We start from the raw sequence: 23,636 nt of genomic DNA on the forward strand, positions 1-23,636 counted from the left end.
CCCTCCGCTTGTCTGCTCGTAGCCGTATGATAGTGAAACATGATTAAAAAGCTGAATCTCACTGTTATATCGAACACAGGCATTCATAGCCAATTCCAGGTGCTGAGGTTTCCAGAGAAAGTCATTGCAGGATAACATCGCTGTAATCGACAATTGGAAGCATAAGTGTTTGCACAAGTTTCTTTTTCAGATCAAGAAGGAAGATCTTTTTTACGTTTTTTGTAGGGCATGGACAGATTCTGATACCTTTGTGCCGACTGCAATTATGTGCTCAGTTCAATTTTGATTTTCATCTATTATTACTCCTGAACTCTTTGCTGTGGGAGAGAAGTTGATATTGGTCCCATTTAATATTAAAGAAGGTAGGAATTCCCTATATTTCGGGCTAATGAACATAGAATGACCAAATAGTACCGCTTGTGTTTTGGATGGGTTTAGCTTTAACGCTATATTCTATGCTCATTTTGATAATGCATGCAGTTCAAAAACTAGAATTCTTGGTAGGTTTACTGGTCTTGCACTAAGATACAATAGGAGGTCCTCAGTGTACATGTGATATTTGCAACGCTACAAAACTGATGATACAACATTGACTTACAGTGAAGAAAGCATAGGAGCTAATACCGAGCCCTGTGGCCAGACGTCTGGTATGAGCAAAACCACTCCACTGTGAACTTTAGGCTGCTGAGTTTGGCAACTAAAATGCCATAGTCGAAAGTGTCAAAGACTTTGCTAAAGCCTAAGAAGAATCCTGTGCATTCACTGCAAACCTGTGCTCATCTGTTACCTTTATTATGGAAGCCTGATTGGTATTCATCTAGTAGGTTGTTTGTAGTTAAGTACTTTGTTAGCTGCTAGTGGACTACATGTTGTAAGATCGTGTATAGTGCAGGAAGGATGCAAATGGATCGGTAATCATCGTTTATTGATTCAAAGTCTCTGTTTACATATATAAATTTTTTATTTTAACTAATTATATACATCCCTTCACAATTCTTAGTACCTCATTTCAGATGTTTGAATCTTGTTTCTCTGTCATTTGATGAGGGACTAGTTTTCAGTGCCGTGGGTAAGTACATAAGTTGTCATAGTTCCATAAAATTCAAGTTTAACTTCTTTCCTCATTTATTTTGAAAGTTCTGTTTACAGTACCATACTCATACAGGAATTTTACAATTTTTATGTACACCTTTAGCTTATAGATAACTAATTTAATTTCCAAGATATTTAAAACGTTTTACTTTTGCATTATCTTTTAACTTTCCAAAATGGCCAATTTTTAATCATGTGTATCCGTCTCGTCCAAAATCCCTTACTTTCGTCTTCTCAGTGCAGAGCTACATGTTATAATATTGGCACAGTAAGCTCAGCTTGCCATAGCGGTTTCCAGTTTATGCTCATCGTCATAAATAATTACTTGGTCATCAATCAATAAATGCTGTGTGGGTTTCATTATCACACTTCGTTCTTTTCTATTGCAGTTGTTATATTATGAACAGGTTTTCGGTTCAAAGTCTGGCCTTTCTAAAATCACATTGATTCTCTGACAGAAATTCTTCATTTGTTAATATATTTTACTCTTCTACAGATCGTTCTGGTGATATATCGTATCTACGTCATATCCTGACAGAATACAGGTAGAGTCTGGTTTCGCAAACAAGGGACACAGATTGGCGGGATTGGCCCTACAGCTACCAGTATAAATTTTCTGTGTGTGGCGTCTCTCCTTTTTATGTCTTGTCGTTTTTCCCTGCCTTTTTGTTACGTCACAATTTTTGACAGTATGTCTTCCTGAGTTCATTTTGTTACCTTCAGCTTTTTATTTACGAAAGTATATGTGAAGCACATTTATTTCTGAGATCAAAGCAGATGTTATTCTACCAAAGAGTCTCAGTATTTGTCGTCGAGTTTTAGGGTTACATGTTGCAGGATGGGTTATCGAGAAGTGAGTCCAGAACTTGAGGCGATAGCAGTGAAGGAGCTGAATGAGGACCCCAAGAGGAGAGACCAGGACATCCAGCACATCAAGGACTGGCTGAGCAAGCAGCCGCACCTCAGGGCACGCGACGGTGAGTGACGTCACACTGCGGCCAAACTGGCTGCTGCACGGAGGAGAAAGCACGTCTTTAGGTGTCTCCATTACAGGCACGTTGAGCAGCCTACAGTTAATCCCACAACACTGGCCAATGTTCCCCATTTGGAGAATTCTACCCTATTTGTTGGTTGTAGGTCGTGTTCTAAATTTAGAGCATTCTGCCCTGTTTGTTGGTTGTAGAGCATGTTCTAAATTAATTACTGTCGTTGTTCTACACTGAGATAACAAAATTCATGGGATACCTCCTAATATCGTGTCGAATCTACTTTTGCCTGAGTAGTCCAGCAACAGGAGGTGGCATGGACTCAACAATTCGTTGGATGTTCCCTTCAGGAATACTGAGCTATGCTGCGTCTATAGGCGTTCTTAATTTTGTAACTGTTGCCGCTGCACGACTTTGTCCACCAACTGACTTCTCCATCATGTCCCATAAATTTTCGATCGAATTCATGTTGGCCGTCCGGAGTGGCCGTGCGGTTCTAGGCGCTACAGTCTGGAACCGAGCGACCGTTCCGGCCGCAAGTTCGAATCCTGCCTCGGGCATGGATGTGTGTGATGTCCTTAGGTTAGTTAGGTTTAATTAGTTCTAAGTTCTGGGCGACTGATGGCCTCAGAAGTTAAGTCGCATAGTGCTCAGAGCCATTTGAACCATTTTTTGAATTCATGTTGGGCGATCTGGGTGGCCAAACCATTTGCTCGGACTGTCCAGAATGTTTTTCAAACCAGTCGCGAACAGTTATGGCCTGGGACATTACACAGTTTTTTTTGGAATATGAAGTCCGTGAATCGCTGTAAATGGTCAACCAGCTGAACATAGCCAGTTTTAGTCAATGGTCGGTTTAGGTGGACCAGAGGACCCAGTCCATTCCATATAAACACGGCCCACACCATTATGGAGGCACCACCGGCTTGTACAGTGATAGTTGACAATTTGGGTCCATGAGTTCGTAGGGTCTGCACCACACTTGAACCCTACCATCAGCTCTTAGCAACTGAAATCTCCTCTGCAACGGGAAGACGAATCACGTTGAAATTTATATAATATATTTTGATGCCCGCAACCTCTCACGTCAAAACCTATAGCGTACTTCCCGTTGGTCTATAATCATGAGATTTGACAAGAAGCAAGGTTTCAGTGTACAAGTAAAGAAAAAAATCCAAAAATTTTGAATTTGTAATTATATCACAAGGGAAAAAAAATGGCATTTGATATCCGACTGTCCGTCCGTCTGTTAGGTCCTTTTTTCTCAGGAACGGGCTGCCATATAAAGTTGAAATTTATGCCGCATATTAAATTCTACTCTCACTTGGCGCTGTAATGAATGGAAGCTTCTGAGTCAATACAACCAAAAGATAGGTTATTTACGTCACGTATTTTGATACTCTAAAACTCACTCATCAAAACCTAAAGGGTATTTCGCCTTTATCTAGAATCTTGAAATTTGTCGGGAACAAACGTTTTCAGTGCCAGCAAAGGGAAAAAATTAATAATTGTTAAGTTGTAATAATATTATATGAAAAGCATATTTATTTTATCATTTGTTGTCTGACTTCAGGCTTGAAATTAAAACATTCTCAGAAGTCTTGGAATCCCTGGGACCATTGTCTTTGCCAGTATCAATGCCGATAACAGGTAAAAACCGAGGAGATCCTCCATTCACGGAATGGATGAACTATCTGTGTACACTATTATTTTGTACGAAACTCTCACTGCGTGAGTTGGTTTGTTCAAACACGTTTTCAACCAGTTTCTTGCAATGTCACTGACTTCAGGAAACTTATTCTTTAAAAAAAAAAGTACAACTTAATGTTTTGGGCAGATGCCAAAGTGCACCTAGTCGACCCACACGCAGAAAGATAAAACACCGAGTGAATAATGGCCTACAAGATCTGCAAACATTAGGCTCTCGTGCACGTTTGAAACGTCCACTCTCAGCGTGAGACACGTCTTACGTATGAAACTTCTGTATTAAATTTCTTTTCTGCTTCTATTGCTGGATCAAATGGGCAGTTGAAGCTTCTACGTTATTTAAGTCTGAAACAGCTGAGTAAAACCAAACGTACTGAGCCTACTTTCTCTTTACTTATTCTTATCATGTCAACACTGACCCACAATATTCTACCGCAACGCAATCTGACTGCTCAAAAAATATTACAACCTGACATCAAATAATTAATTCAAAAGAATGGCCCTGACTAAAAAGAAATTTTAACAATAACCTATACATTTCATTAAGCACTTACCTCACAAAAATCTTCATTACAAGAACTACTGCAATACAGCGAGCGCCAATACTGCCAGCTAAATATAAGATTCTAACTACTGAAGGCACTACCTTCTAATAGGGATGTGGCTAGAAAAGGAAAGATTTTGTTGCGGCGCAAACAATGTATTTACCTTAATAATGTGGCAACCAGTTCAAAAATCATAAAATATATAAACGTCTGTGACATCCAGTTCTACAAGATTATATAAAAAAGTTACATTTCCATGACGGACACACGTCCAGATCGTCCGTTCGAGCTAACACTTCAAACCTCTAACCTCCATCACCTCTATTCTCTCCCCACATCCATCACTGCTGGCTGTTCACCTCAAATGCCCAACAGTACTTCTATCACTGCTGGCGACTAACTTCCAACCGCCCAACACTACTGGCGATTAACTTCCAACAACGAGTCCGACCAGCCACAGAGTCTCTTACAAAGAAAAACGCAGTCAGAGATCCAATGCAAAGCGCTACACAGCGCTGCCAACACAGAAGCAGCCCACTTACACGTATAGTTCTCCATCCCGTGTCATTCTCTTTCCACGGCGTATACGAGGATTGAAAAATGTTTTCCGAAAAATAGAGGACAGCTAACATGTGTATTTACAGGCAAATTCGTAGATTACAGCCCCACTAGAGGCATGCGGCGTTGCTTTGGTGTTTGTACTACTAATCCACGTTGACTTTATTGCATATATGAGCTTTTAAAGTCCTAATATAAATCCTTGCATCGCTTAAGTTCGATGCAGAATTTTTCTACTGACTAATATTATTGATAAACTTACCTCCCACTGCTTTGCTCACATAAAGCGTATGACCTGCAGAGATTTTTTTGTTTTTTGTTTTTATTTAATCGAATTTTTATTTTGTTCACAAACTGCAGCATCTTCTAAGCTGTTCACCTTAATTAAGTCCCTATAAGCATGGTTTCTCTGATTGAAAAGCAATTCTGGTAACTGTAGTCCACAGTTTTTGTTAATCAAACTTTTTGTATTCTTGTGCAGATATTTCCACAGCAACTTTCATCTCTTAACAAATATTTCTTTATACCTAACCTACAAGTGATATACCAATTTTCATAAATTTACATTTAACGTTTTTTTAAAATTTAATGAAATATTTTCTTAAAAATTTTCATCATCTACTGCACGTCCATAGGGTTTGAATTTTCAGATACACTGAAACACGCATTTTTTTATTATTTCTAACCGAAAATTCACATACCAATTGCCATAGATGTTGCCTTAAAAATCCTTTAGTAGTTCTTTAGCAATTACTTATTTTCAAAAAAACTTTCACCCACTACTTTACACCCTTAGTAGCCGAATTTCCAATAATGCAGAAACACGTGTTTTTTTCTGACTGAGAAACCAAATAGCAGTTTTCGTATTTCTAGCTTCAAAATTCCTTTAATAGCGACATACTTTCAAAAAGTCTTTCATTCACTATTTCAACCCCTTAGGAGTGGAATTTCGGGCAGTCCCTTCTGGAATTATGCCTACAGTATAAGATTCACACCCTCTCCAAACTTCAGGTTTTCATTCCTAGTGGTTTGATCTGAGCAACGATGAGTCAGTGAACCAGTCTCACCCTATTTCTTCCTCTTACGGGCTGAATTTCCAAAAATCTCCAACTTACGTATGTTTTATTTCTAACAGAGAAGCCAAATACAAGTTTTCATAGATTCATCTTCAAAAATACTTGCATAATGAAATATTTCTAGAAAAACTTTCATCCCAGGTTTTACTCCCATAGGGGGTGAATTTCCAAAAAGGATGACACGTTTTTTATTTCTAATTGAGAAATCAAATTTAACTTCTCATAGATTCAGCTTTAAAAAATTGCTTTCATAATGAAACACTTTCATAAAAAATTTCATCTCATATTTCAACCCCGTAGAGGTACAATTTCCGAAACTACTGAAACACGTATTTTTCTTTTATTTGCAACCAGAAAGTCAAATACCGATGTTCATAAAAAGCTTTCACCCACTATTTAACCCCCATAGGATTAAATTTCCAGAAATGCTGAAACATACATTTCTTTACTTCTGACGGAGAAACCAGTTTTGGTAGGTCTAGCTTCAAAATTGCTTTCATACAAACTTTTTCAAAAAGCTCTTCATCCCTTCTTAAATGACGCATAAGATCCACACCATCTCCAAATTTCAAGTTTCTGTCCTTAGCGATTTCGGCTGGGCGATGTTGAGTCAGTCAGTCAAAACACAGCCTTTTATATATAGAAATATCCTGGAGTGTCTATCAATTTCAGCTCATTATAAGTAAACTACACAGATCAAAACTTTTTTCTCATAACATTCTCGCATCTCCCGTGTTCCCAACAGTTTCCTACAGTTTTGTTGGTATCCAGAGTATTGGCGTTCATGACAGGGCTTTTCTTTTCCAGATGACCAGTGGATTTTGACGTTCCTGCGTGGCTGCAAGTTCTCCTTGGAGAAGACGAAGCAGAAGCTGGATATGTTCTATACGCTACGGTCCGCCCTTCCAGATATATTCATCAACCGCGATCCATTTTCACCAAAAGCCCAGAAATATCTATCTTCAGGGTAAGTATCATTGACTACTCGACTTGACCTGTTGTCATGTATTCTATTTTACTGCTGTAGTAAATGCGCTCCATTTAGTATATTTGAATAAAAAAGACTCATTCTACCCCGTATGTCCATACCCAACACTCCAAAAATAAATAATCCGTTTAGTGACCATGACCCATGAACCATGGACCTTGCCGTTGGTGGGGAGACTTGCGTGCCTCAGCGATACAGATAGCCGTACCTTAGGTGCAACCACAACGGAGGGGTATCTGTTGAGAGGCCAGACAAACGTGTGGTTCCTGAAGAGGGTCAGCAGCCTTTTCAGTAGTTGCAGGGACAACAGTCTGGATGATTGACTGATCTGGCCATGTAACACTAACCAAAACAGCCTTGCTGTGCTGGTACTGCGAACGGCTGAAAGCAAGGGGAAACTACGGCCGTAATTTTTCCCGAGGGCATGCAGCTTTACTGTATGGTTAAATGATGATGACGTCCTCTTCGGTAAAACATTCCGGAGGCAAAATAGTCCCCCATTCGGATCTCCGGGCGGGGACTACTCAAGAGGATGTCGTTATCAGGAGAAAGAAAACTGGCGTTCTACGGATCAGAGCGTGGAATGTCAGATCCCTTAATCGGGCAGGTAGGTTAGAAAATTTAAAAAGGGAAATGGATAGGTTAAAGTTAGATATAGTGGGAATTAGTGAAGTTCGGTGGCAGGAGGAATAAGACTTGTGGTCAGGTGACTACAGGGTTATAAACACAGAATCAAATAGGGGTAATGCAGGAGTTGGTCTAATAATGAATACGAAAATAGGAATGCGGGTAAGCTACTACAAACAGCATAGTGAACGCATTATTGTGGCCAAGATAGATACGAAGCCCACGCCTACCACAGTAGTACAAGTTTATATGCCTACTAGCTCTGCAGATGACGAAGAAATTGGTAAAATGTATGATGAAATAAAAGAAATTATTCAGACAGTGAAGGGCGATGAAAATTTAAGTAATGGGTGACTGGAATTCGTCAGTAGGAAAAGGGAGAGAAGGAAACATAGTAGGTGAATATGGATTGGGGGTAACAAACGACAGAGGAAGCCGCCTGGTGGAATTTTGCACGGAGCACAACCTAATCACAGCTAACACTAGGTTCAAGAATCATAAAAGAAGATTGTATACATGGAAGAACCCTGGAGATACTGACAGGTTTCAGATAGGTTATATATTGGTAAGACAGAGATTTAGGAACCAGGTTTTAAATTGTAAGACATTTCCAGGGGCAGACGTGGACTCTGACCACAATCTATTGGTTATGAACTGTAGACCAAAACTGAAGAAACTGTAAAAGGTGGGAATTTGAGGAGATGGAACCTGGATAAACTGACTAAACCAGAGGTAGTACAGAGTTTCAGGGAGAGCATAAGGGAACAATTGGCAGGAATGGGGGAAAGAAATACAGTAGAAGAAGAATGGGTAGCTTTGAGGGATGAAGTGGTGAAGGCAGCAGAGGATCAAGTAGGTAAAACGACGAGGGCTAGTAGAAATCCTTGGGTAACAGAAGAAATATTGAATTTAATTGATGAAAGGAGAAAATATAAAAATGCAGTAAATGAAGCAGGCAAAAAGGAATACAAACGTCTCAAAAATGAGATCGACAGGAAGTATAAAATGGCTAAGCAGGGATTGCTAGAGGACAAATGTAAGGATGTAGAGGCTTGTCTCACTAGGGGTAAGATAGATACTGCCTACAGGAAAATTAAACAGACCTTTGGAGAAAAGAGAACCACTTGTATGAATATCGAGAGCTCTGATGGAAACCCAGTTCTAAGCAAACAAGGAAAAGCAGAAAGGTGGAAGGAGTATATAGAGGGTCTATACAAGTGCGATGTACTTGAGGACAATATTATGGAAATGGAAGAGGATGTAGACGAAGATGAAATGGGAGATATCATACTGCGTGAAGAGTTTGACAGAGCACTGAAAGACCTGAGTCGCAACAAAGCTCCGGGAGTAGACAACATTCCATTAGAACTACTAACAGCGTTGGGAGAGCCAGTCCTGACAAAACGCTACCATCTGGTGAGCAAGATGTATGAGACAGGCGAAATACCCTCAGACTTCAAGAAGAATATAATAATTCCAATCCCTAAGAAAGCAGGTGTTGACAGATGTGAAAATTACCGAACTATCAGTTTAATAAGTCACATCTGCAAAATACTAACACGAATTCTTTACAGACGAATGGAAAAACTGGTAGAAAAAAAATGGTTCAAATGGCTCTGAGCACTATGGGACTCAACTGCTGAGGTCATTAGTCCCCTAGAACTTAGAACTAGTTACACCTAACTAACCTAAGGACATCACAAACATCCATGCCCGAGGCAGGATTCGAACCTGCGACCGTAGCGGTCTTGCGGTTCCAGACTGCAGCGCCTTTAACCGCATGGCCACTTCGGCCGGCCAACTGGTAGAAGCTGACCTCGGGGAAGATCAGTTTGGATTCCGTAAAAATATCGGAACACGTGAGGCAATACTGACCCTACGACTTATCTTAGAAGACAGATTAAAGGAAGGCAAATCTACGTTCCTAGCATTTGTAGACTTAGAGAAAGCTTTTGACAATGTTGACTGGAATACTCTCAAATTCTGGAGGTGGCAGGGGTAAAATACAGGGAGCGAAAAGCTATTTACAATTTGTACAGAAACCAGATGGCAGTTATATAAGAAAAATGGTTCAAATGGCTCTGAGCACTATGGGACTCAACTGCTGAGGTCATTAGTCCCCTAGAACTTAGAACTAGTTAAACCTAACTAACCTAAGGACATCACAAACATCCATGCCCGAGGCAGGATTCGAACCTGCGACCGTAGCGGTCTTGCGGTTCCAGACTGCAGCGCCTTTAACCGCACGGCCACTTCGGCCGGCCGTTATATAAGAGTCGAGGGACATGAAAGGGAAGCAGTGGTTGAGTAAGGAGTGAGACAGGGTTGTAGCCTCTCCACGATGTTATTCAATCTCTATATTGAGCAAGCAATAAAGTAAACAAAAGAAAAGTTCTGAGTAGGTATTAAAATCCATGGAGAAGAAATAAAAACTTTGAGGTTCGCCGATGACATTGTAATTCTGTCAGAGGCAGCAAAGGACTTGGAAGAGCAGCTGAACGGAATGGATAGTGTCTTGAAAGGAGGATATAAGATGAACATCAACAAAAGCAAAACAAGGATAATGGAATGTAGTCGAATTAAGTTGGGTGATGTTGAGGGAATTAGATTAGGAAATGAGACACTTAAAGTAGTAAATGAGTTTTGCTATTTGGGGAGCGACATAACTGATGATGGTCGAAGTAGAGAGGATATAAAATGTAGACTGGCAATGGCAAGGAAAGCATTTCTGAAGAAGAGAAATTTGTTAACATCGAGTATAGATTTAAGTGTCAGGAAGTCGTTTCTGAACCTATTTCTATGGAGTGTAGCCATGTATGGAAGTGAAACGTGGACGATAAATAGTTTGGACAAGAAGAGAATAGAAGCTTTCGAAATGTGGTGCTACAGAAGAATGCTGAAGATTAGATGGGTAGATCACATAATTAATGAGGAGGTATAGGACATGTTCTAAGGCATCAAGGGTTTTAGTATTGGATGGCAGCGTGGAGGGTAAAAATCGTAGAGGGAGACCAAGAGATGAATACACTAAGCAGATTCAGAAGGATGTAGGTTGCAGTAGGTACTGGGAGATGAAGAAGCTTGCACAGGATAGAGTAGCATGGAGAGCTGCATCAAACCAGTCTCAGGACTGAAGATCACAGCAACAACAACAACAACAGTGCCAAATCGATCCATAAAATAAGTAGTTAGTGTACGTAATGCGGCAAGAATCGTATGAAACCGCTAGACAGACGAATGGTCTTCACTAACGCCTGCGGACGAATCGCTGGCGTGAAACGAGAGCTTAAACTGTGCAATATTTTCGCAGCCGAGTGAGATGACGCATTGATTAACACACTTGACTTTGATAACATGGGTTCAGGTACCCGCCAATAACGCTATATTAAGGTGCTTCTTTAAAAATGACACGGCCTATTTACTTCTGAGCCCTCTCCAATCGTAGCTTAGATTACGTGTCTAATGATTTCATCTCCAACGGGGCGTTAAACTCTCATATTCCTCCCTTTTTTTCCTTCCTTACTTTTGTTGACTGTGAAGTGGCTAAGAAATCTATCCTGGCTGGAAGTAAAGCAAGTACGATACTGATTTTGAAGCTATACCAAAAACGACTGAATGCCGTGCAGTACTGATATAAGTGAAGTGACCTATCGTGGCAGTTAAGTTGCTAAACGAATGACAATGGAAAACTGCTGTCGACCTCGACAGAAACATAGCCAAAATAAGAACATGGTTAGTGAAGAAGCCTAAAAAAACTCATCTCATTTGGTTCTGAATGGGTGAGCTGTAACCACAGCAGTAGTCAGTGAGAAGAAAACTGAAAATAGTCTACGGTCAATGTACGTAAACGGCAGATGAAGTTGTCATATAAGTCGTGAAGTACTTTTGACAACCATGAATATACCGGGTGTTTATAATTAAACTTTCAGTATTTAACATGTCATAACAAAGAAACCAATTACCGTACGAAGACCAAACGTGGTAGCATTAATGTCAAGGACATGAGGAAGAGATATAATGCATAATCAACTCAACTGAAACATTTTTAAGGCCGGCCTTGGTGGCCGTGCGGTTCTAGGCACTTCAGTCTGGAACCGCGTGACTGCTACGGTCGCAGGTTCGAATCCTGCCTCGGGCATGGATGTGTGTGATGTCCTTAGGTTAGCTATGTTTAAGTAGTTCTAAGTTCTAGGGGACTAATGACCTCAGATGTTGAGTCCGATAGTGCTCAGAGCCATTTGAAACATTTTTAACGAGCTCCTACGGTATATCATACCCTTACTTATCGGTGCCATTACTGCTACAAAAGAAGCTCAATATGGCGCCCATCAGTGACCAGAAGAGTCTCAAAGCGCAGAACTGCATTCTGCACAGCAGAACGAAGCATGTCCGTAGGTATGTTGGCTACCTCTCTTGATATGCTACGCTTCAGATCAGTACATGTGTGAATGCTCCCCTGGTAAACTCTGTTCTTTTCAAGTATCCCCACAACCAGAAATCACAGTGAGTGAGATCAGATGATCGTGACAGCCAAGCATTTGGAAACGATGGGCTAATAATTGGATCGTTTCCAAATGTACTTCGGAGAAGCAGATGAACTTCAAGAGCGATGTGCGGTGGGGCCCCACCTTGGATTAAAACTCTTCAGTTCAATGGGTCTGGGACCTGTATGGCGGGTATGACATGCTGGCATATCACAGTAGCGCTGGCCAGTCATACTGTGCGTCTTTTGTCCTCGAGCGCCAAACTGTTCAAAAGAGAATGGCCAATAATGGAAGTAACCGTGAAGCCACACCATACGGTGACACGTTCACCATATAGAGGAATTTCATGCACTGTGACTGGAGGTGAAGATCCCCACAGTCGGCCATTCTGTGTGTTCACCTCACCCTTCGGAGAAAAATGAGCTTCGTCTGGCCATAGGATGGTCCAGGGCCAGCCCTCGTCAACTTCAGTCTTTGCGAGGAAGTGGAGGGTGAAGTCAACACGTTGTTGTGAGTCCTGTGGTGCAAGCTGCTGTATGATATGGATCTTGTACGTATACCATTTGAGAATGGTTCGAAGCACCTTCCGTACTGACAAGGGAACCTCCCCATCGCACCCCCCTCACATTTAGTTATAAGTTGGCACAGTGGATAGGCCTTGAAAAAATGAACACAGAACAATCGAGAAAACAGGAAGAAGTTGTGTGGAACTATGGAAAAAATTAGTAAAATATACAAACTGAGTAGTCCATGTCAACATATGCAACATCAAGGACACTGGAAGTCAAGGAGCGCCGTGGTCCCGTGGTTAGCGAGAGCAGCTACGGTACCAGAAGTCCTAGGTTCAAGTCTTCCCTCGAGTGAAAATTTTAATTTTTCATTTTCTGTTTATGTTACAAACTCTTATGTTTTCATCACTTTTTTGGGAGTGAGTATCACATCCACAAGAAAACCTAAATCGGGCAAGGTAGAAGAATCTTTTTACCCATTCGCCAAGTGTACAAGTTAGGTGGGTCGACAACATATTCCTGTCATGTGACGCACATGCCGTCACCAGTGTCGTATAGAATATATCAGACGTGTTTTCCTGTGGAGGAATCGGTTGACCTATGACCTTGCGATCAAATGTTTTCGGTTCCCATTGGATAGGCACGTCCTTTCGTCTACTAATCGCACGGTTTTGCGGTGCGGTCGCAAAACACAGACACTAAACTTATTGCAGTGAACAGAGACGTCAATGAACGAACGGACAAATCATAACTTTGCGAAAATAAAGAAAGTAAAATTTTCAGTTGAGGGAAGACTTGAATCAAGGACCTCTCTTTCTGCAGCTACTCACGCTAACCACGGGACCACGGCGCTCCTGAGCTCATATACTCATTGATGTTGCCTATCTTGCACATGGACTACTCAGTTTGTATATTTCACTAATTTTTTTCACGGTTCCACACAACTTCTTCCTGTTTTCTCGATTGATCTGTGTTCAGTTTTTCAAGGCTTATCCACTGTGCCAACTTATAACTAAATCTGAGGGGGGTGCGATGGGGAGGTTCCCTTGTGAGAACCACGGGACGTTCAACTATTGCGACACACCACGCGCACTGCCAGACGATCGGGAACTGCGCGCAGCGCTGTCTACCATAGTAACAGCGATTTCATCAACCACCTGTGGTGCAACCGGTCATTGGCCTCTTCCCGGAGCGACGCCCAGTTCTCCAGTTGATTCGAACTTCTCCATGATGCTCCGCACAGCAGACGGAGAAAGGGGACCCTTCCAAAATCCTTTCAGCCGGCGATATTCTCGAAGTTGAGCTGCAGCATTACTGTTGTTTTCATAACAGAGCTTCACCGATAATGCCCTGCTCCTTTTGACCAAGCTCATGTTGACACGCCAGCAAGTGCACTGCGACTGGTAATGTGTGTGTAAGATTATGAATCACGATGACTGATCACGGCACCTGGTGGTCATAGTTAGAAGTGGACGGCGGCGTATGGAAATCATGCACCCCATATTCTGGACATTAATGCTGCCATGTTTGTTACTTGTGTTAAATAGGGAAACTTTAATTATAACTACCCGGTACTTCAAGCTCATGCAAACTGGTTACTACACAGACAGCAGAAGGAATGAAGCTGATTCGAATGGAATCGCCTTAGGTAAAGGCACATCAACGTTGCTGAGGATAATGATCGGCGACCCTCTATACGAACAACCAGTCAAATATCCAACAGAGGCACTTACATGTTTATACTTGTTTTATTACCAGAATGGATTCGGGATAGAACATTCAAAACTAAACCCCTATTTTAACCATAAACCATAGTCGTGATAGGTGATAGAAAACTTTCGACTGGTAGTGTAATTAGGTGTTTTGTTATCCACAATATGCAATGACTGAAGATGATCAAATACTCTAAACGAGAAACACAGTTAAAATATAGATCAAAATATAAGTTGTTTCAGGTAGCGGTCACTGTAACGTATCCTTCAGATACAACCGACAAACTGCAGGGACGGATTCCTGACTGGAAATGAAGGAAAAAAGGTCCTATGAACTTCTGTCAGGAACTGGGCGGCGTGCGTGCAACGACAACAAATCGTCCCAGAACACAGTACAGAGCTGCATGGCATCCACGTCACAACAGATGTTCAGAGTGGCTTCCATGGGATTGCAGGTGATATAGATAGCAGCGGTTGTCATGCAGGATACACTTATATATACTTTGTCTTACACTATGTTGGTGGTCCACTTGCCTGGAGCTTGTACTAACGTTATATAAAGATGGTATCTGCTCTTTCAGACGTGTCCGAACGGGGACAGTTGAAAATGTGTGCCCCGACCGGGACTCGAACCCAGGATATCCTGTTTACATGACAGACGCTCTATCCGTCTATGCCACCGAGTGCACAGAGGAAGTGCAACTGCAGGGATTTATCCCCGTGACACCCACACTCCCAACTTAATGTCCACACACTACATTCGTAGTGCCCCTGTCCATTACACTCATTACTCGCGGCAGTCCATGTTACCGAGTCCCCTAAGAGTTCGGGCAATGAGTGTGCATCCGCACATGTCCGAGAGAACAGATACCATCTTGATATAGTTAAGGCTAACCGGCCATTGACCTCCTGTGAAGATGCACACGCATTGCCCGAACTCTTATGCGACTCGGTAAGATTGTCTGCCGTGAGTAATGAGTGTCATGGGCAGGGGCAATACGAATGCAGTTTGCGGACATTAAGTTGGGAATGTGAGTCTCATGGGGAGCGTGCAAGGGATAAATCCCTGCAGTCGCGCTATTCATCTGTGCCCTCGGTGGCTCAGATGGATAGAGCGTCTGCCATGTAAACAGGAGACCCCGGGTTCGACATTTTCAATTCTCCCTGTTGATGTATATCAACGCCTGTCGACAGCTTAAGGTCTTGATTTAATTATCGTTTCATTGTACTAACGTTCGTTTCAATACCCTGCAAATCCAGTCCTCCAAATCTGAAGTACGCACAGGCTGCCATCTCCCTGCACGATCGTCTGTCTGAAAGGACCCATGATAACTCATTGTTGTGAGATGTGGTTGATGTCTACGAGGGTACTTGTTTCGGTACAGCCGTGTTGCCCCTCGACCGTTTCCATATGCTTGGCCGTGCACAAACACAATCTCGGCTTGTTCCCGACAGGAACACCGGACCATTCTACTGCTTACAGTACACTGCGTCAATCACACAGCCTTCAATGCACAAGGAACAAACGGTATGTGGTCAGAGCAATTGTCATTCGTCAGTGCCATTTACAGTGGCAATGATTCATTTCCGGGCACATGTTCATAAGACCTTTTTTCCTCCATTTCAAGACAAGAATACGTCTCTGTAATGTGTCGGTTTTATTCATGTTCACCCCGTGTAGTTACTTAGTGTTGCAGCATTGTCCGCACATCACTCGTCATTAAAAGTAAGACAAAAGGCATTCGAAGCACTAGTAAAAGTATTCTTGCCCTGAGAACCGAAGAACAGCCAATGCAGGTCGCAGCACTGCGACTGGGTGCTCGTTGACCACACAGGAACTTCGGACAAAAACATTAATAACCATCAACGAGACCTCACGTTCTTACCGCAAAACAGCTGCTAAAGCCTTGACAGACAGTTATTGGCATCTTGGAAGACGAGAATGCCCCTAGCGTACTCATCAGGAAGATGTGGAAGATAGTTCAAAACTTCGTCACCGAGAATATTACGAATACATATCTTTGTCCATGTTCAATTCACTGTAATCTGGATGAGTGGGTCCAAGTCATGGTACTAGAATCACTCAAAACTCTTAACACAATCACCTCCAACCTTGAACTACACCCGAAAGACACTATGGTTTGAACATTGGACCGTCGGTGATCTCGACGCCTTGTCATGTGTGATCTCGATTCTTTGGACCACACAACACTCTTTCAGTCAGCTATAGTCCAATTTTGTATGCTGTTAGGCCCATTGAAGATATGTAGCTCTACATGCCGCCGCGACGAATGGCGTCTTGGGAAGTGCCTGACGCCAGATATCCGTTGCATTCGGTTCCCTTCGCAGTGTTCGGTCGAAGACTGGTTGAGATGTATCTGCTTTCGCTGACAGTTACTGAGAAAGCATGATACTTGTCTCCGATCCGTATCGCTTATGACATTTTTATGACCGTTGTTGTTACACTGAATCACTTGGCTGCGAAGGATAAATTTGTTTTAGTCTACGTCAAACATCTACACCTAAATCTGCACTCTGCAAACCACTGCGATGTGCTTGGCAAAGCGTACGTCCCACTGTTCCCGTTATTAGGGCTTTCTCCACCGAGCGAGGTGACGCAGTGGTTAGCACACTGGACTCGCATTCGGGAGGACGACGGTTCAACTCCGTCTCCAGCCATCCTGATTTAGGTTTTCCGTGATTTCCCTAAATCGTTTTAGGCAAATGCCGGGATGGTTCCTTTGAAAGGGCACGGCCGATTTCCTTCCCAATCCTTCCCTAACCCGAGTTTGCGCTCCGTCTCTAATGACCTCGTTGTCGACGGGACGTTAAACACTAACCACCACCACCACCACCGCTTTCTCCCGTTGCATTCACGTATGAAATGCGGAAATAACGGTTGTTTAAATTCATGTATGCATGCAGTAATTATTTTAATCGTATCCTCTCGATATGCAGGAAGTTGTAGTATATTCCTGGAGTCATCATACAAAGCCAATTCTTGAAACTTTGGTATTACAGTTTCTCGGAATAGTTTCCATTTATTTCCAAGAGTATGTCAGTTCAGTTCTTTGAACATTTCGGTGACACTTTCCAGTGGCTCAAACAAATCTGTCACCATCCCTGCTGCCCTTCTCTGTACACGTTCGATATCCCCTGCGAGGCCTGTTTAGTACGGGACCCATACAACTGAGCAGTATTCTACGACGAATCGCGTGAGTGACCTTAGGTAGTCTCCTTTGGGGACTGTTGCGTTTCTCTACTTTTGGGGCAATAAACGGAACACTGCTACCTGCTCTACACACGACTGAGCCTATGTGATCGTTAAATTTCACGTCCCAAATAAGTGCTACACCCAGGTATTTGAATGAGTTTACAGATTATAACTGTGACTCACTGATATTTTATTCATAGTATACTAAGTTTTTACATTTTGTGAAGTGCACAGTTTTACATTTTTGAATATTTAAAGCAAGATACTAATCATTCCACTACTTTGAAATCTTATCATTGTCTAATTGAATGTTTGTACAGCGTCATTCAGACAATACGTCGTTGAAGATAACTGCTCAGCTAGAAAAAGTATAAGGTTTGCTATTAACATTGCTCGCAATGTCATTAACATATAACAGCAACAAAAAGAAACTTAATACACTTCCATGGGGTACATCAGAAGTTACTTCTACATTTTTCGACGACTCTCCATCCAAGGTGACATACTGCCTTTTCCCTACCAAGAAATTTTCAGTCCAGCTACATGTTTCGTCTGATACCCCACATGACTGGCAACTGGAGTAAAATAATAACTGAATCTTTTTATCGACCTCCCAATTCACAAGATACAACTACTGAAAGCTTCAAAGAAAACATGAGTTTGATTTCAAACACGTACCCGACTCATACGATTATAGTTGTTGGTGACTTTAGTTTACCCACGATATGTTAACAAAAATACATGTTTAATTCCGGAGGTACCCATAAAACATCATCCGAAATTGTGCTAAGCACATTCTCTGAAAATTATTTCGAGCAGTTAGTTCATGAGCCCACGCGAATAGTAAACGGTTGTGAAACCACGCTTGACCTCTTAGCAAAAAATAATCCTTAGCTAATAACGAGCATGAAAACAGATACAGGGATTAGTGAACACAGGGTTGTGGTAGCGAAACTGAAAATTGTAACCCCCAAATCCCTCAAAAATAAACGAAAAATATACCTATTCAAAAAAGCAGATAAAAATTCACTTGACGCCTTCCTGAGAGACAATCTCTCCTTCCAAATTAACCATGTAAATGTAGACCAGATTTGACTTCAATTCAATGAAATAGTATCGGCAGCAGTTTTAAGATTTATACCAAATGAATTATCAAACGACGGAGCTGATCCTCTTTGGTACGCAAAACGGGTCAGGATACTTTTGCAGAAACGACGAATAAAACATGCCAAATTCAAACGAACGCAGAATCTTCGACATTGGCGATCTTTTACAGTAGCTCGAAATTTTGCGTGTACTTCAATCCGAGGCGCTTACAATTGTTTCCACACCGAAACTTTGCCTCGAAAAAGTATGCTAGGGGCAAGACAGAATCAATGCCTTCTCTGCGCGATAGCAACGGAGATACTATGGAAGACAGGACTGTCAAAGCAGAGTTATTAAACACAGCCTTCCGAAATTCCTTCATCGAAGAAGACGAAGAAAATATTCCACAATTCTAATCAAGAACAGCTGCCAACATGAGTAACGTAGAAGTAGATATCCTCGGAGTAGTGAAGCAGTTTAAATCACTTAACAAAAGCAAGTCTTCCAGTCCAGATTTTACGCCTGTCAGGTTCCTTCCACAGCATGCTGATAGAACAGCTCCATACTTAACAATCATATACAACAGTTCACTCGACGAAAGATCCTTGCCCAAAGGCTGCGAAGTTACACAGCTCAGACCAATATTCAGGAAAGGTAGTAGAAGTAATCCAGGCCTATATCATTAACGTCGATATGCAGCAAGATTTTGGAAGATATATTGTGTTGGAACATCTAAGAAAACGGTCTATTAACACACAGTCAACACGAATTTAGAAAACATCGTTTTTGTGAAACACAACTAGCTCTTTACTCGCACGAAATGTTTAGTGCTACTGACAAGGGATTTCAAATTGAATCCGTATTTCTGGATTTCCGGAACTATTTTGACACTGTACCACACAAGCGGCTTGTAGTGAAACTGCGTGCTTATGGAATATCATCTCAGTTATGTGACTGGATTCGCGATTACCTGTCAGAGAGGTCACAGTTCGTAGTACTCGTAATTGACGAAAACTCATTGAGTAAAACCGAAGTGTTTTCTGGCGTTCTCCAAGGTAGTGTTATAGGCCCTTTGTTGCTCCTTATCTATACAAACGATTTTGGAGACAATCTGAGCAGCCGTCTTAGGTTGTTTGGAGACGACGGTGTCGTTTATCGACTAGTACAGTTATCAGAAATTGCAAAACGATTTAGAAAAGCTATCTATATCGTACGAAAATTGGCAATTAACCCTAAATAAAGGAAAGTGTGAGGTCATCCAGATGAGTGCTAAAAGGAATCCGATAAACTTCGGTTACACGATAAATAAGTCAAATCTAAACAGTGTAAATTCAGCTAAATACTTAGGAATTAGAATCACGAACAACTTAAATTGGAAGGAACACATAGAAAATGTTGTGGGAAAGGCTAAGCCAAGACTGCGTTTTATTGTCAGGACACTTAGAAAATGTAACAGATCTACTAAAGAGACTGCCTACACTACGCTTGTCCGTCCTCTTTTACAATACTGCTGCGCGTTGTGGCGCCCTTACCAGATGGGACTGACGGAGTTCCTCAAAAAAGTTCAAAAAGGGCAGCACGTTTCGTATTATTGCGAAATATGGAAGAGGGTGTTACTGAAATGATACAGGATTTGGCGAGGACATCATTAAAACAAAGACGTTTTTGGTTGCGGTGGATTTTTTTTTTAATCTGAAATCTTAGTGATAACTTCACACGTGGCAAATTCTGTTTGGTGTGTGTGTGTGTGTGTGTGTGTGTGTGTGTGTGTCTATGTGTGTGTGTGTCGTGCTTTGGAAAATATGGTAATGTACAAATTACATAAGTGTTGGATATATTTTGGAATATTCGAAAAATACAGTCCTGCAACTTCGCAACAAAACCGAGCGGAATTTTCGACGGCACCTACACACCAAGAATATTTCGCCACAGTGGAAGAAAAAATCGAAAACTGATGATTATGTAAAGTGTATCTTGCAAATCATGTGAATAGCCGTCTGATGATGAACTTGCCAGTTCGAAACCGGTTACGGCGCAATTTACCTATAAAAATAGCAGTATTAATAGTGGCTGGTTCCTGTCTTCTTCTTTGTAAGAATTAACTTACATTATTTTGTTGACGCCGAGCTACATAGGGAGAAACCATTACAGTAACAAAATAAGGTAATCGGAGCTCGCACGGAAAGATATAGGTGTGACTGGCAGAGTATCCATGTAGATGTATATGTAGATGACCTTACTTTTGATAACAAGCGCAGGTGTTGCACTGAGTCTAATATTTTTCGGATATCGAGAGATACTGCGTTTACCTGACTGCTTTGATCGTTGGCTTTCAGGATGTCATGTGAGAAAAGTGCGATTAGGTTTTCAGACGTTCATTATTTCCGAAATCCATGCTACTTGGCATTGAGTAGGGCGTTCCTTTCCTGATACCTCATTATTCTTGAGCTCAGAATACGTTCTGAGACCCTACAACAAATGGATGTCAACGATATTGGCCTATGTTAATAGATCGTCAAGACGGCAGCTTCATTCACGGTGTAGTCGTGGGCACGTCCAAATACGAAAGCTTCTTTCTGTCATTCTGTCACGTCTCTACGTCAACCCACTTTACTGCGCAGTATCCAGAGATACAGACCACTTCAATGTCAAGGCTTACGTCAGCGATGTGCCACGTGACCGTATGGTACCAGACCAGCACCATTGACAGCGCTCCAAAATGACCAGTACGCTCTTCTAACGCGGAAATTAACATTTTGTCCAATGTGTTTAGATAGTGGTGCAGGAAGTCGCAACGTAGATCCCATTGGTTGTTTAGATTAGCTCTAGTCACTATAGGACATCCTACCTGTGTGCAATTTCTTATCACTCCTGAGTCTCGCTCTAGTGTGGTGCGTTCCCATTGTCAGGGTAGTGGTGGAGCTGCCTCGGAGATCGCCAGAGGGCCGCCGCGTCATTATCTGGAGGCCCCGCCTCCTGGCCCCTGGATCTCTGTCAGCGGAGGACGTCAGCAGGGTGAACTTCATGAACGCCGATGCGACGCTGCACGAGGACGACGCGACCGTCATCTGCGGGGAGGTCACCATTCAGGATTTCCAGGGGACGACCATGGCCCATTTCGCCTCCTGGACACCTTGGCAGATGAAGCGTATCACCACTTGCTTCCAGGTACCTTTCACACTTTTGCTAATCTAGAACATAATACGAACATCCAGAATGAGATTTTCACTCTGCAGCGGAGTGTGCGCTGATATGAAACTTCCTGGCAGATTCGAGTCTCGCTCCGGCACACAGTTTTAATCTGCCAGGAAGTTTCATAACACGAAAATACCAAAGAAGTTGACTGCAAGCTTGTTGCCTCTCATACAGTCTATTATTTGGTGCTTAGCTTCTTCGGGATTTAGGCTGCTGGTCTGTCACACTGCAACACCAGCAACAATAGTAAAAGACAAAATTTTACATCTTGTGCGTATCCTTTATAGTAGGAGTAATACACCATACAGCATGTAGCACTACCGTATGGCACAGTATGAGGTAACGTGGTTTTCCGGTTTTTTTTTCTTTTTTTAGTCTTCTGACTACTTTCATTTGCCGGACGCATTCCAATCTCTGTCTTTCTCTACAGTTTTTACCCCATAATGCTCCCTCTAGTACCATAGAAGTTATTCCCTGATGTCTCAACAGATGTCTTGTCACCCTGCCCCTCTTTTTGCCAGTGTTTTCCGTTTGTTCCTTTCATCTTCAAGTCTGCGCAGAACCACCTCATCTTTCCTTACCTCATCAGTCCTCCTAATTTTCAACATTCTTCTGTAGCATCACATTTCAAATGTTTCGATTCTCTTCTATTCCCGTTTTCTCCCAGTCCATGTTTCACTACCGTTCAGTGTTGTACTCCAAAGGTACTTCCTCAGGAATTTCTTCCTCAAATTAAGGCCTATGTCTGAAACTAGTAAATTTCTATTGGCTTAGAATACCCTTTTGCCGGTGCTAGCCTGCTTTTTATGTCCTCTTGCTCAGTCCGTCACGTGTTACTTTGCTGCCTAGTAGCAGAACTCCTTAATGTCAAGTAGTTCATGAATACCAATTCTGATGTTAAGTTTCTCGGTATTCTCATTTATGCTATTCCAATTTATGTAGTTCTCAGTACTTTCGTCTTTCTTCGATTCACTCTCAATTAGTACTCTGTTCTCATTAGACTATTCACTCCATTGAATAGAGCCTGTAATTTTTATTTACTTTGACTGAGAAAAGCAATGTCGTCAGCGAATATTATCGCTGATATCCTTTCACCCTGAATTTTACTCCCATTCTTGAACCATTCTTTTATTTCCGTCATTGCCTCTTCGATGTATAGACTCAATAGTAGGAGAGCAAGACTACATCCCTGTCTTACGTCATTTTTAATCTAGCACTTCGTTCCAGGTCTTCTACTGTTATCGTTCGCTCTTAGTTCTTTTACATGCTGTATATTCCCCGTCTTTCCGTACAATTTACCCCTATTTTTCTCAGAATTCCGAACATCTTGCACTATTTTACATTGTCGAAAGCTTTTTCCAGGTCAACAAATCCTATGAACGTTTCTTGAGTTTTCTTCAGTCTTGCTTCCACTATCAACCACAACGGCAGAACAGCCTCTTTGGCGCCTTTACCTTTTCTAAAGCTAGGCTGATGGTCATCTAACTGGTTCTCAACTTTCTTTTCAGTTTTTCTATAGACTGATTTTGTCGGCAACTTGGATGATGCATGAGCTTTTAAGCTGATTGTGCGATAATTCTCGCACTTCTCGCCTCTTGCAATCTCCAGAATCGCATGGGTAAGGTCTTTCCGCAAGCTGCACTTATCTTTAGGCTTATCTATTGGTTTCAACAACAAGTGCACTTTCAAGCCTTAGTACTGATGGTACAGTATAAGAGATTAATCAATTTGAAGCACGAAGTATGCCAATTTGAAGCTCAGTTTCAGTCTTCACGTAACTAAGGGTGGACAAAATAAACCGAACCCAAAACATTTACATAGATCTAGAGACAGGCAACTCAACTTACATCATCCACA

General features: G+C 41.8%; 1 protein-coding gene across 1 annotated transcript in view; it reads left to right on the top strand.

Annotated features, from left to right (window-relative positions):
• Window positions 1-23,636, top strand: part of LOC126203520 (alpha-tocopherol transfer protein-like) — a 53,073-nt gene that overhangs the window by 15,059 nt on the left and 14,378 nt on the right. Inside the window, exons 2-4 of the mRNA XM_049937843.1 lie at window positions 1,930-2,069; window positions 6,772-6,931; window positions 21,494-21,752. Coding sequence (XP_049793800.1) covers window positions 1,931-2,069; window positions 6,772-6,931; window positions 21,494-21,752 — 558 coding nt within the window. The 5' untranslated portion in view covers window position 1,930. The remainder of the gene's footprint in view (window positions 1-1,929; window positions 2,070-6,771; window positions 6,932-21,493; window positions 21,753-23,636) is intronic.

This window comes from Schistocerca nitens, chromosome 9 (assembly GCF_023898315.1).
Source record: "Schistocerca nitens isolate TAMUIC-IGC-003100 chromosome 9, iqSchNite1.1, whole genome shotgun sequence".
In the NCBI taxonomy this organism is placed as follows: domain Eukaryota; kingdom Metazoa; phylum Arthropoda; class Insecta; order Orthoptera; family Acrididae; genus Schistocerca; species Schistocerca nitens.